Source organism: Leiobunum rupestre, chromosome 8, assembly GCF_980474605.1.
Source record: "Leiobunum rupestre chromosome 8, qqLeiRupe1.1.hap1, whole genome shotgun sequence".
NCBI lineage: Eukaryota > Metazoa > Arthropoda > Arachnida > Opiliones > Sclerosomatidae > Leiobunum > Leiobunum rupestre.
In genome coordinates, this window is record NC_143391.1 from 18,550,624 (window position 1) to 18,564,439 (window position 13,816).

Sequence of the window (13,816 nt, forward strand, 5' to 3'; positions counted from 1 at the left end):
TTTTCTTAAAAATATTTTAAAATCTATGACACACTTCCGAATCCCAGTTAATTTCATTCGTGGATTCCAATAACGGTAGAGGCGTGGTATTTAAAGTACTTAACCAAAATATTTTAGCGAAAATTAGGAAAATTCCCAAAAACCTTAATTTTCCCTTTTTCTCTCTCTTCCAAAATAAAATCCCTTTTAGGTCGGAAAATCCCTAAAAAGGGATAAAATCCCTCAAGTGGAAGCACTGCGGGACCATATTTTAAACTTTATCATAAGTGGTATACCACTTATGACTTTATCTATTTGTATTCGCGTTATATTTTTTAAACGGTTAACGATGGGATTCGAGTCGTTTTGCCTGCGGACGGTTATATATATTAGTTAAAGGGTTGAGCGGCTTTCGTGTATTATCTGTCGGCGAATCGCGTCCATCGAAATAGCCTAAGTCCAATCGCGTGATGTTGTCGAGTGAAGGCGACGCGATGATCGTCCGCGAGCGGGGAGCGCCGCTGAAGCGGGGGGAAATCAAGCCGCGCTCGGCGCCCATGCTGCCAAAATGATAGCTCGCACCGTTTCTCAAAATGGCTGCTATCCATTCCTTCTCCCCCGTTTCGCGAATACGTCAAAACCGTACGTGTTGTTGTTACCAGTTAACAAAAACCCCTGGCGTCGCTGCCTCGCCGATAAGAACGCTTTTTACGTTGAATCAGGATGGCAGACAAATATTAGGTTCTCTTTTTTCCCCATTCATGAAGGGTTTCGTGATTACGCCACGTCATTTGAATAGAGGTAGAACTGCCAGCAACTTAATAGCGAACCCATTTTACGTTATCTTCATTTCCAAGCGTTTCGGTTCGACGAAATGACTGATGTGGTGAAGCAAAACCGCCTACCAGTTGCCACGGATATATTCCCCAAAAATATTGGGAGTTTCCGCGGGTTAAAAACGGCATATCGCCTCCAAAAATGGCGGCTATGGCACTAACCTAATGACCATTTCTAATTTATTCTTATCGTAGGTATAGAACTCGCTCCCATTCTCTTCGTGGATCTGGCGTTTTTGCGCCCTCTCCCCCCCCCCGTACTATCGTCATCAGTCCTCCCTCCCAACCTCCGCTTTTTTTCAACAGACTCGAGACGAGTGCCCCGACTTCACCCCTTTAGCGGCCTTTACGAGCGCTGTCAGTTGATCTTCGGGTCGATTAAAACCCGCTGCCAGAACGCCAAATTCTAGTATCGAATCGAATCAATTTCCAAATTCGTAGGGAATAAATTCTTTCGAATTGTTTTAATAGGTACCAATATAAACAATAACTGAAACGATTCAATCCAATCTAGGGAATTTTACTACTTAAGCATCTCGACTTAAATAGCGTTTTTGCGGGTGAGATTGCTTATTACGGCGTATATGATGCATAAATCCCCATTACTCGTTCTTTTGTTACGGATGACTCGTGTTCCTGCTTTTTTACGGCATTTCGGGGAAATCCCCCCTCCCGCGCACGAAGATCTACGCTATAGGTTAGAATACCAGGTAAAATAGTTACCGGGAAAGCCCGCTGGCCCTTAGTTTTGACGAACCCAAACCCGAAAAAAAGGGAAATAGAGGCCCGTTGTATTTTACGGTGCCCTCAATCGTGGGAAATCGTTATGTCGTCGGAAAAGCAGGCCCAAACCTCTCTTTCTCAGCAGCCCGCGATTCATATAACCCCTGGTTTTCGTTTTATACCTAAATAGACCTCGACCGCGTAGCTCGGTCGACCCACGTCGTAGTCGTGGCAAAAACGATTTTGACGCGTTTTCCAGGGCTGGGGTAATGTTTGAGAACCCGGCCTAGCCCGATATCTTATACGATTTAAACGAGACATTTCGCTGGAGAGTAAAGTCATCCGTGGGTGCAGACTTCACCCCGACGAGGCTATAGAACGTACTATCGGCTGATACCGGCAGTTTAGTAGCCGAGGGATACCTCTCTTTAACCTCTCCTCCCGCTCTCCAACGGCTCTTCGCGCTTCCTCCCTGGCCGTCTTCTTATCCATCCTTAGCCGCCGCCGAGCGCTCGCTTTCACCATTTTTGTATTGTCAAGGCCGTGAGATGGCGAAATGAAGTTTTTCTAGCTTCAACACGCTTTTCGACGACCATTTTGAGAGACGCCATTTTTATTTGCTCTCCCTCTAGCTTCTCTAGCCGTGTTCAAAAAGTGACGTCCCTCCCCGCTTTGATACGGCTTAAGCTATTGGCTAGATTATCCCACGTTGCTTTTAATCAATCGTTTCATCGCGTATTCTCAATTCCATCTCTTATTATCGAATATGAATATTGTTTCGTGGCCTTATTGTTTCATATTCTGATTTAGTGTACCCAGTATGAAATCTATCATTGAGAGTAGTATATGGTACGAGGTTTTAATATTTCACGTATCGTTTTATTAACCGCAATCGTACGGTCATTGTCATTTAATTACTCCTATCTATCGCGCCGTGAATTTCTAGGCTAAGGAATGGGTTATTTTTAGAAATTAGACGAGGTTAGTCTCGCTACGAATGGGTTAGGCCTATGACCCGCGCATGCTCCGAAACTTGTTAGGTTGGTTTTACACACCATCTCCGAGGGATTTTTGTGTACTGGGCCCACGTACAGTGTAGCCGATGCCGTATTCCACATAACTCTTCTTCAATTGGGTCTAGAAGGGTCAGTGGTGTGTCAATCGAAAGCGTATATCATGCCCTCGGTCGACCGTTATACATTTTTGAAATTGGAGCCCAAGAAGTTCATTATTTTACCATTTTAGTGGATTTTCGCCTTAAAATTACTTACTTTTTTAAATTCAGAGCGAGTTTGTTGAATATTATATTTTTAGTTAGTATTGATCATTTCTGAACTACATTTTCGCTTGCCTTAAGAAATTTTAATTTCAAGTGAGATTTCTGGCCGATTCGCGGGACCCCACAATAATTATATTATTGTCATATTTGAATTTCGTGCCAATCGCTACAGGCGCCATCTTACTCGATCGCGTTTCAAAACCAGATAACTCGAAAAATTCGGTTTATTGAAATAATGGACAAGATGGTTGGAAATTTAATATTTAAAATATGGTTAATACATCGGGGGGGGGGGTTGTGTGTACATAAATGTCCGGGACATCTTGTTTTTATATATATTGCATTTTTTACTCTTCACCCTTCGTGAAATTATGAAATATTGAAAAACCTTCTTTTATATTTTTCGGCAGATTTCATCGCGTTAAAATACTGAAACAGGGTTGCCACGGTACCTGGAATTCCTGGAAAAGTCAGGGAATTTCAATATGGGTCTAAAAATCAGGGAAAAGTCAGGGAATTTCAATATGGGTCTAAAAATCAGGGAAAAGTCAGGGAATTTCCAAGTTTAGTCTAAAAATCAGGGAATTTAATTTGGTTGAAAATAGGAAACCTTTACTAAAATTTTGAATAAACAAATACAAAATGTAGCCACAAAATAAGTCAGGGAAAATCTCCGGAGATAGTCAGGGAAAACCTGGAAAAGTCAGGGAATTTGAATGAGAAAAAACTGTGGCAACCCTGTGAAAACTAAAGCAAACGCCGGTTCCTAACTGTAAAAATTCTCTAAATGTTTTGTTGTTTCCCTAATTTTTGCCGTGAATTCACACATTCGCCCTTTAAAAACTTATACGTGATCTTCAATGTTTAAGCAATTGCTTTAAATATGATTTCTATTGTGAGTTAACTAAGTAGCTGCTTTATCGATTAAATGGTTATGTAGGTCATTTAAAAATCCAGACATTCTGTAACGATTCAGCTACATCTGAAAGAAATCTAACCACTTTCGAAAATTATTTTACCTTCTCAGCGTCCTAAGATTTCATTTAACGCTGGCAATTGGTAGTTTGCAATTTTCTTGTCGTGCTTATAAGTGTCGAAATTTCTCGTGGTATTTCGGAAAATGTCACTTTATAATAAAAAAGCTTTAGTACGTCAACTTATCCCCTCCTCGAGTAGACCCTTTAACCCATAAATAAGGGATTAAAGCAATCGCCATTTAAACGTTTATTGATTTCGGTATTTGAAAACAGGCTATCCGAATTTCGTTCGAGATAATAATTAGAACCCTCTTATAGCTTTCCTATCGGATTTCGGCAACCGATACCGATTACTATTTTTCTGTTGAAAACATTCCAAAATACTCGTATGGTCTCGACCCGTAAGAGATCGGAAGGACGCGTAGGGTAGGGTTAGTTCATCCCAAAACGCTATTCAAAAGAGAAGGAAAAAAGTTCGACTTTCAAAATATGTCGACGTGTTAGTTTTCGTCAATTATTTCCACTCGGGTTTTGCAACTTTTTATTCATTATTATACGGCATAGCGTCTCTTTCTTTATTCGCGTTTTATTCAAAATACCCCGGTTGGTTTTATGGGTAATTATTTTCGTTAAACCACATTTTGCCTGGAAATCGTTAGGTAACATGAGCGGGAGTAAATCGAAAATTCTTTCAAATAAAATTTCCCATTGGAATGTAAATTATTCGTTACGCAATGTTGCCTGTGTGAACGGAGCGCGGTCATTCGTTAATACACCCCTGCCGACAGTTTAAAAAATCTGTTTTGCTCTCTTCCTCGCGCCCCCTCCCCTTCCCTCGTGGAATCCCCCGCAGGTTGGTTCTCGCGGCGAAGTTCTCTCTCTTCCTACTGCCGTCATCGAGAAGCGGGCGAATGCACTTGTTGTCGGCGGGGAGAGAGAGGAGATCGCGTCGGGATTCGGGGGGTAGAGACTTTTATTCTGTCTGGTGCGAACGAGGCGCTCGGAAAGTGAAGCATGTCAAAAGGGGGAGGAGGGATAACGCCGATTAGGGATGCGGTTTAAGCGGCGGCGTGCGCGCGATCTATGCTCGACCGAGGCCCGACCTTCGACGGGAAAAGCCCTTTCTCTCTCAGCCGTCGAATCGGGCGGGAATTCCGCCTTAAACGCTTTACTCCGCGCCGTCGCTTTGCCCTAAAGGGGTAAAAAAATTCCAATAAAGATAAAAGACAATGCAAAGTGGCGGGGGTATACCAAACGCGGAAAAACCTTGCCTTGCCGCTTGTTTTATTTCATTTTAATATTTCGCACGGTCATTTTAGATGCAATAAAAAAAATTCCAAATTATATATCTATTTTAACGTCATCTTTAGACCCAATTTTATTTGTCATTCAATGATTAAAAAGCGTGGCCGTACTTAAATTGTGGAAAATCGTCTCATTACCTCGGAATGTATAACGAACACTAATCATGCCATATCTCGTTTTATCTTTCGTAAAGTATCCTTCGGGGTGGACTGTTTCTTTAAAATTTATTATCCGAGTCAATTTTGGGGGGGAGGGAACGCGGCAGGAATTTATTTAGCCCTTATAACAACCAATCCTGGGGTTTGGATGACTCTAAACTTATAGCAGCCTCGTATCGGCGTACTAAGACGCGTAAAAGAGCGAAGGCGAGAGGAAATGGAGGGCTCCTACGTACCTAAATCCCCCCTCCGCCCCTTCGACAAAAAATATTTAAGCCAGTTTTTTCCACTGAATCTTAAACCCCCCTCCTCCTCGGTACTTTTGACTAATTTTCCTTTCGAGCCCCGGTATAGTTCTATTTTGGCCCTCCTTCTCTACTTCCATCGTCATAGAAAAATAGTTCCAACGAGTTACCAAAATTGCGGAAACGAATTTATTTTGGAAAACTAATGATTGAAAATTCAGTATAATAAAATAAATTACTTTGCCCGTACGTAATACTGACGTATCATTTTGTCAACAACGGAGCGAATTAAGGCCACCTATATGATACGTTTCGAGTTTTTACCTCTACGCGGTGTTAAGTCTTAACATGATAACGCGTAAGCCTAGGTAGAAGTGGAGCGTCATGTTAGCTCGCTCATTCTCCTCAATTTTTTCTCCAGATGTTGAGAGAAGTTATTGTACTTGTTACTTGTACACTATTTTAACCCCCTCCCACTATTCGTTAAACAATAACGTATGTGTCTTACAATGAGGAAATTCTACTTTTAGATTTATCGATCTCTCTTCTCCGTCGGTGTATAAATTTTACTATTACAAAAAATGGGTATGTCGTAGAGTTTCCGCCATTCTTTGTCATAATTGAAACGCTACCATATTTCCTTAAAGAAAACCATATTTTTAATGGTACTATGGGATATGGTTGGCAGACAGACAAACACTGTAGAAAAAGTATCCGCTTTTTGACCGGCTGTCTTCTTTCGAATGGAAGGAATAAACAAGTTGCCCCTTAGCGTTGCCCTAGATTGTTTGTTCCACGATGACTGTTAGGTTTCCGTCTGAATTCAGACGACTCCATTGTCAACGCCAAGGCCTTCGGAACTTTACAGACCCTTTAAACATATTTTTTGAAACGAGTTTTTGGCTTTGATTACAGTTGCCCCCAAAATAGAAAAATATTATACACGCGGCCCTACGTGTAGATATAAATTCACCAACTTTGATAATAATTTTCGTTCCCAAAGGGTGGGGTTTATATTCTTTGGGGGAGACGATATTTTTATATGAAGTGCTAGAACCAGAAGGAAATGAATTGTTGAAGTGTATAATATTCACTTAGAGATAAATATTCATCTTCGCATACTGCTGATGTAATTTCCCTTAAAGCACGGAACTTCGCGGGCGCCCTCTGATTTTTCTAAGTACGTTACTGAAGAAAAAAATAGTGCTGGACAAATACGTTTATTAGAGTGATTATCGAAAATTATTTCATTAAAAAAAGTTCATAAATAAGTAAAATAACCCTACGGAGTAATTTTTACGCATTGCATCTTTATACACGATGTAAATTGATTGGTGTATGCTTCCGCGGTCAGGCCCATTACTTCGAGTCTACGAAGGTACATGATTCATTGTTACGTCCGGTATGGATACTTTTCCTGTAAGATACTTATTATATACTCCTGGCGTAACCTCAACTCCGGCAACAGATTTGGCATGTTCTGTGCATTATTGTACGTGTACAAACATATATTTATTTTTTTCTGGGTTATTAATATCATTATTTTAAATGTTTTTTCACTTTTAATGAATGATTTCTCTCTTATTACAGGTGGAAACCAGAGATTATGGATAATCTTCACAGCCTGGATCCAAGGAAACAGACGTTACTAGAAGCTCGAATTTTGGGAGAAAAGGTATTTTTTTTTTGGTTTGTAGCCTAAGTTCATTTAGAACTTAAAGCTACTGTAGCAAAATTTGTATAAAATTAATATGGTTCCAAAAGCCAAATCTTCATTTAGAACCCCCTTTTTTGTACTGAAATGCTTCAATTAGAAATACCCTCTTGAACTATTTGTTTACTTTTGGCTTTTAGAACCTGGTTTAATGTATAATCTAAGAGCAAAAATTGAATATCACCCAATAGATTAACACTGTTGGGCAATATTCTCTTTCAGCCGAACCACTCTAATAGCTTACTGTATCAGCAGTCCTCTCAGCAGTCGCAGTGCCAGCATTCTCATTCTCCACTAACTCAATCCGCGCAGCCTCACCAGGGGTCAATGTCTCAGGGCTCTGGCCTGCCCGGAGGTCATATCCCAAGTCCCGCTGGTCTCCTAGCCACGAGTCACGGTGGTTCCTCAGGTACAGGCAGCAATCATAGTGCCGGTGTTGTAATCGGTGTTCCTGGTCTTAACCTAGTCTCTGGTCAAACAATGGTGCCTGGCCAACAAATAAATACTACGAATCACAATCAGGACTCTAATATGAGCACAGCCAGTCTTGGCTCTCAACATAGTGACAAAGAGGCCGAGGTGATAATATTTAACAAAATTCCATTTTTTATAAAATGGTACATGTCGGGAGTGTGTTTGTTTTGAATCGAAACTGTTTGGTTTTTAAGACACCGGATAAACTTCATAGAACTCCTACAACTACAGACAGGAAAAGAAAGAGGAAAGAAGATTCTGGTATGTGTTTCATATTATTCTCATTAAGTCCAATCTAAGTGCCTTGTTAAAAATTTCTTCTGGTCTTGTTGTGTATCATTTTTCAAGTTTCAAATTCTTAGTTGTCTAATGTTAAATTAATAGTATTTTAAATTGATTTTTGTATTGAAAATTATTATGCATGGTATAAAATTTTAAATTAAATCTTTTAAATGGAAAGAGACTTAAAACAGTTTTAAGTCTCTTTCCATTTAGTTTTTCACAATGTGCTTCTCTTCACTTCTAAATCTTTTAAAGTTGAATTATTTTTAATGTATATTTTACAATGATTTTTCTTATCATTCTTTGAAGATTTTTATTTACAAATGTTTCAGGGAAGGGACCAAGAGGTGAAAATAAGAAAATTAATGAATATTTTAAGGTGAGAGGGTATTGAGATACTGCCATTTTTAGCAAACTATTTTTTGCAGTTGTTTGATAAATGTTCTACTCGCAAACCTTAATGCTTAAAGGAAATGTAATCTTCTTTGAAAGATTTGCGTGTAGTACCTTATAATTTTTTTATACTATTTTTTGAAATATTACACTCAAAATATTTTTGTAGCATCAAGCTCATAGCCCTAGTCGATTTGGAGGGGCCAAGTCTCCAACCCCTCAAGGTTACTACCTGGTACGTTTCAATGAGATTCCAACTTAAAATGCCATTCATAGCATGTTGTTTTTTAATACCTGCTGAATTTTGGGTTAGCTATGCTAGAGGCATGCTTGGGATTTTTATATTGTACTCTGTCAATACTATTCAAAGTCATGTGGGTTTGCGAGTAGAAATTTTTTTTTATTGTCTTTCATTTAAATTTAGTAAATGTTAGATAATCAGTTTAATTTTTAAACTTAATAATAAAAATTTTAAAATATCCAACTGCTGAATCATAAGTTTATTATGTGCCAAATCATGTTTTTGTTATTCCTTTTCACATAATGACCCAGTTTTGTTGATTGACTGGTAGGTGTAAGTTTTAAATATTAGATTACGCTATAAAAAATTAGGAATTGGGTAAACTAGCAGCAATTCCTTAAGATGGGTAACCAATTTAATACTTATTTCAATTTAAGTCTCTTTTAATGAGCTAATAATTTATATTTTAATCTCCGTTATGTTTTTTTTTTTTTTGGCAAAAGAACGGTCCTAAAATTTCTATCCTTATTGTTTCAGTTCCCCCATTCACCTCAAGGAAACCCTTTAGGATCTCCACCTGGTTCCAATGTAAATAGCAACTTGGACTATTCCAATATCATAGCCTCCTTGCAGCAACATGGTCAACTTAGTCAGCAAGGTCAGACAGTTCAAGGACAACCTCCGCAGCAAGTTGTCTCTACGCATCCCCTTTCCATACAACCTCAACGAAGCGTCCAGCTGGTCCACAGCTCTATCCAGACTGATTTAACAATTAATAAAATCAAAGAACTGGACAACAAGTCTGCTTCGGATCTCGAAATGAGGGACAACAAAATAGATGAGCTGCAAAGAGTAAGCAAAAAACGGAATTTTGCTTTGGTTTGTTTGTGATTTCGCAATAGTTATTTCAAGTAACATTTTTAGCCTTATCCCTGTTTTCTTTCCCTCTAATTTGTAAATGGATCCGTTTATCGAACAGTATAAAATACTATTGTTTTTACTCTACCATAAAGGCGTCTGAAGAACTTAAAAGGCAGTTACAAGCTCAGCAAAAATTAATAGAAAAACAAAAGGAGCAATTAGTCAAATGTATAGATGTCACAAAACAATTATTGTTAGAAAAAGTAAATCAAAATATTATAAATGCTTAACCTTCCTGTCATTCTAAACAATTTTCTATTTATAGTCCGCTATGGAAAAGAAAGCTGCGAGGCAAAAATGTATGCAAAATAGGTTAAGGCTGGGTCAGTTTGTAACGCAACGTCAAGGGGCTTCCTTTGTAGAGAATTGGGTGGATGGGTATGCTTTCACGGAACTCATGAAGTGAGCATATTTCCCTTGCAAAATTTTTCACATGTTCGTCAATAGAGTTTTAAGTAATCTATGCAATATATTTTTGAAAACAGGAAACAAGAACAGATTACTTCTGAAAGGGAAGAAATAGAAAAACAACGTAAATTATTAGGGAAAAAGAAACCAAATATGGGTCCGCCAAAAGGGAGGGGGGGAATGGTGCAGCAAACTTAGCTAATGGAGATTTTGCCAAGCCTGACCCTCCTAAAGAGTAAGTCTAATGACTTTTGACTAATTTAATTAATAGATCATTAGTTAATAGTGAACTCTTTATTTATTGAACAGTAGGATGACATGGCTTGAATATTACGAACAAGAAGAAATTTTAAAACTTCGACAAGCAAATTTAAAGAAAGAAGACACAGATTTACAAATGGAATTAGAAAAACTAGAAAGAGAAAGGAATCTTCATATAAGAGAGCTCAAGAGGATCCATAATGAAGATCAGTCCAGGTTGCACGATTTTTTTCCATTATCTTGTGCGGAATTCTCCTACATCAAATTAGGCCCGTTCTATGATAGTAGCTTAGTGTTAGGCCACGTTCTAATTTCACCTGCCAAAAAAATGTTCATCAGTGGCATGGTTAAAATAGAACACAGAGGGGCATATGGGTAAAAGCGAAAGGTTTTGAGACTCTAAGCTGATATAAAACTATGTTTATCACTATGTTACTTAATAATTTTTGGTTGAATTTTGAGACAGCTAATCCAAATGGAATTGATGTTATCCAGGTTTTTTGTTTCATTTTAATTATTTTTTTGCCCATTTACACATTTCTCAAAATAATTGAAGCTTCATTGTAAAAAGAGAAACCTCATAATTCTACCCCATTTGGCTGTTTAGGTTTAACAACCATCCTGTGCTTCACGAACGATACTTGCTATTGGCCTTATTAGGGAAAGGTGGATTTAGTGAAGTGCACAAAGCGTTTGACTTAACGGAAGAACGCTACGTTGCTTGTAAAATCCATCAGCTCAATAAAGACTGGAAAGACGACAAAAAAGCCAACTACATCAAGTAATGTTTCGGCTATATTTTGCTTTAATGAAGAATACTGTCATTCACCTTTGGCATTTGTTATTCAGACATGCCCTGAGAGAATACAATATCCACAAGTCTCTAAATCATCCGAGGGTTGTCAAGCTCTACGATGTTTTTGAAATTGATGCCAATTCGTTTTGTACGGTGCTTGAGTATTGCGATGGCCATGACCTCGACTTTTATCTCAAACAGCACAAATCCATACCTGAAAGAGAAGCGAGATGCATCATTATGCAAGTTGTCCACGCGTTGAAGTACCTGAACGAGATTAAACCACCTATTATTCACTATGATCTCAAACCTGGTATAAACAATCAAATACTATATTGATTATAAAAGGATAGTTCTTAATTAATTTCTTGCGTAGGTAATATATTACTAGGTAGTGGGAATGTTAGTGGAGAGATCAAAATCACTGATTTTGGTCTTAGTAAAATAATGGACGATGAGAATTATAGCCCTGAATATGGGATGGACTTAACCTCTCAAGGAGCAGGAACTTACTGGTATCTGCCTCCAGAATGTTTTGTCGTTGGCAAAACGCCTCCTAAAATCTCTTCTAAAGTTGATGTGTGGAGTGTTGGTGTAATCTTCTACCAGTGCTTATATGGCAAAAAGGTAGGCCCTCGTGCCATTTCGTTTGAATGAAACAATGTTAAAAAGAATTTCATCGTGGTGGCTCACTTTTCCATTGACTGCTCTCTTATTTTCAGCCCTTTGGCCACAATCAGTCTCAAGCTACCATCCTGGAAGAAAATACAATTCTCAAAGCTACTGATGTGGAGTTTCCAGCTAAACCAGCTGTTAGTAACGAAGCTAAGGTGAGCTACTAGTAGTAATTGAAAATGTTTCTGAAAATAAGTACTTGTACATATAATTTTTTTTTTTGCTTAGCATTTTATCCGCAGGTGTCTTCAATACCGGAAAGAAGATCGTATCGATGTTTTCTCATTGGCTAGTGAAGAATATTTGAAGCCCAACTACTCTAAACACGGACGGCAGTCTAGTACGTCAGACAGGTCGTAGCACCTAACCGAAAACTTAGATACTTGTTTTAACAAATGAAATTTTCTACGCTAAAAACTTATGGCCAACGTTTTCTAAGTAAACGGGAATCATGATTCAACATAGAAGACTTATATATAAGTATATAAAAGAAGAAAATGGAGGTCAAACTATGCCATTTCTCGTATTCCTGTCTTCTGCTTGCCATCAACTCCTAAATCTGTGAAGAAAAATCTACATATTCCTAAAAACAAATATTTAAAAGGGGGGGGGGGAATTATCGACTTTGAGATGATCCTAGCAAAGAGAAAATATGAATAATAAATCCCTTGTCTTTTGTAAAAGTTAGTTGCTTTTTACGCAATTACTGACTACGTTGGCTCCATAGACTTCATTCATTTTACAAGGAATGAGAAGGAAGTGTGTAAATAGTGGTTTGTTAGAAAGAAACAATTTTCGGGAAAAAACTAGTTTTATTACATTTGTTTTAGCAGGGACAAAGTTATTAAGCGGGGTGTGAAAATGGGCTGAGTTATAAAAGCAAAATTGCCAAAAAAAATTAGTCTTGGAAAAGTAGCTTTGACAAAAGAAAACAACGCAACAGTTATCAGTGTTCTCAACCAGTGTTGTTTCTAGAAATCAGAAAATCCTCAATTATTTTTACTTCGCATCTACTAATACAACAAAGCTACGAATGCAGTTTGAGTTATTTCTCCTTTGTATTGCTTTGTACTGTGATAAAAAGATTATTTTGGTTTAGGATTTCGCAAAACCCTTTCATCCTTAATGAAGATTTTCTCTATTGAAATATTCCTGCACTATATAATAATAACAAACTGAATGAACTGGTAAAAATAAGGTTGCGGGTGGGAACAGCGTTTTGCAAAAACAAAATTCTCAGTTTGTTTATGAAGAAAAATTGTGTTAGACATAAAAACAAAAGGTGTGCTTGTGCGCGAATGTGTTTGTGAGAAAAAATAGAACAAGTTCGAAACTTGTGAAACAATAAAGTTTTTTTTAACTAAGGGTTAAAAATTTGAAGAAAAATTAAAGTTGAATGTGTACTTTAGTCTGTAAAAAAAATGGTTAAAAATGAAAACGTTGAAGAACCTTGAAAAAATGAGTGATTTTTTTTATGAAATCGGTAATGCGCGAGAAAACAATTTAGTAACAAAAATCTTGCCTCTGTACGAATGGTAAAAAAGTGTAAAATTTGGTGTGATTGAGAATTTAGTTCAAAACATGTGAGAAACCAAAAGGGGTTTGTTGTCTCTTATTTAGGTAAAAAAAAAGTATTTTTAAATTGCTTTATGGAATAATGTTTGTTAAACCCCTATCCTAGGCTTTTTTAATGACGTTAAGTAAATTCTGCACCTTGTTTTACAGAATCAGCCTTTTAAGTATCTTTAAAGTTTTTAGAATTTTACCTCATTTTAATGTAGACTTTAAAATAGCCTTGCAAGTTATTTCAAATATTTAGAAGTTTATAATTAAATCCCCAAAAGAGGGTTTATATAACCTACTGATTTAATGTAGTTTTCCAGAAACTGATAAACCAAGAGAGGTTTGTATTATTTAATTATTTGCCGAACATTTCTGGGAAATTATTTTATGAGAAAACTTGTAAGGCTTATTGGTATCAATTGTTACAAAGTTCTAAAACTGATAAAAGAGGAAGGACCATTTCAAGCCCTCAAAGATACAACTCTTTTTAACTCCCTGTACTTCGAAAATCTTTGTTTTGAATAAATTTGCATAGAAGAGCTTCAAGGGTGAAGAAATGGTATTCCTTGATATTGCAAATAACATT

General features: G+C 37.5%; 1 protein-coding gene across 1 annotated transcript; it reads left to right on the forward strand.

The window, feature by feature from the left end:
* Positions 1-6,844: 6,844 nt before the first annotated feature.
* Positions 6,845-13,776, forward strand: Tlk (Tousled-like kinase). Its single transcript, XM_090155428.1, is given in 17 exon segments — positions 6,845-6,994; positions 7,093-7,177; positions 7,439-7,795; positions 7,885-7,951; positions 8,305-8,351; positions 8,535-8,600; positions 9,144-9,458; positions 9,620-9,730; positions 9,793-9,929; positions 10,013-10,107; positions 10,110-10,170; positions 10,245-10,415; positions 10,804-10,977; positions 11,046-11,305; positions 11,369-11,619; positions 11,715-11,822; positions 11,896-13,776. Coding segments are annotated over 17 exon segments (2,547 nt in total). The 5' UTR covers positions 6,845-6,884; the 3' UTR covers positions 12,028-13,776.
* The last annotated feature ends 40 nt before the right edge of the window (positions 13,777-13,816 follow it).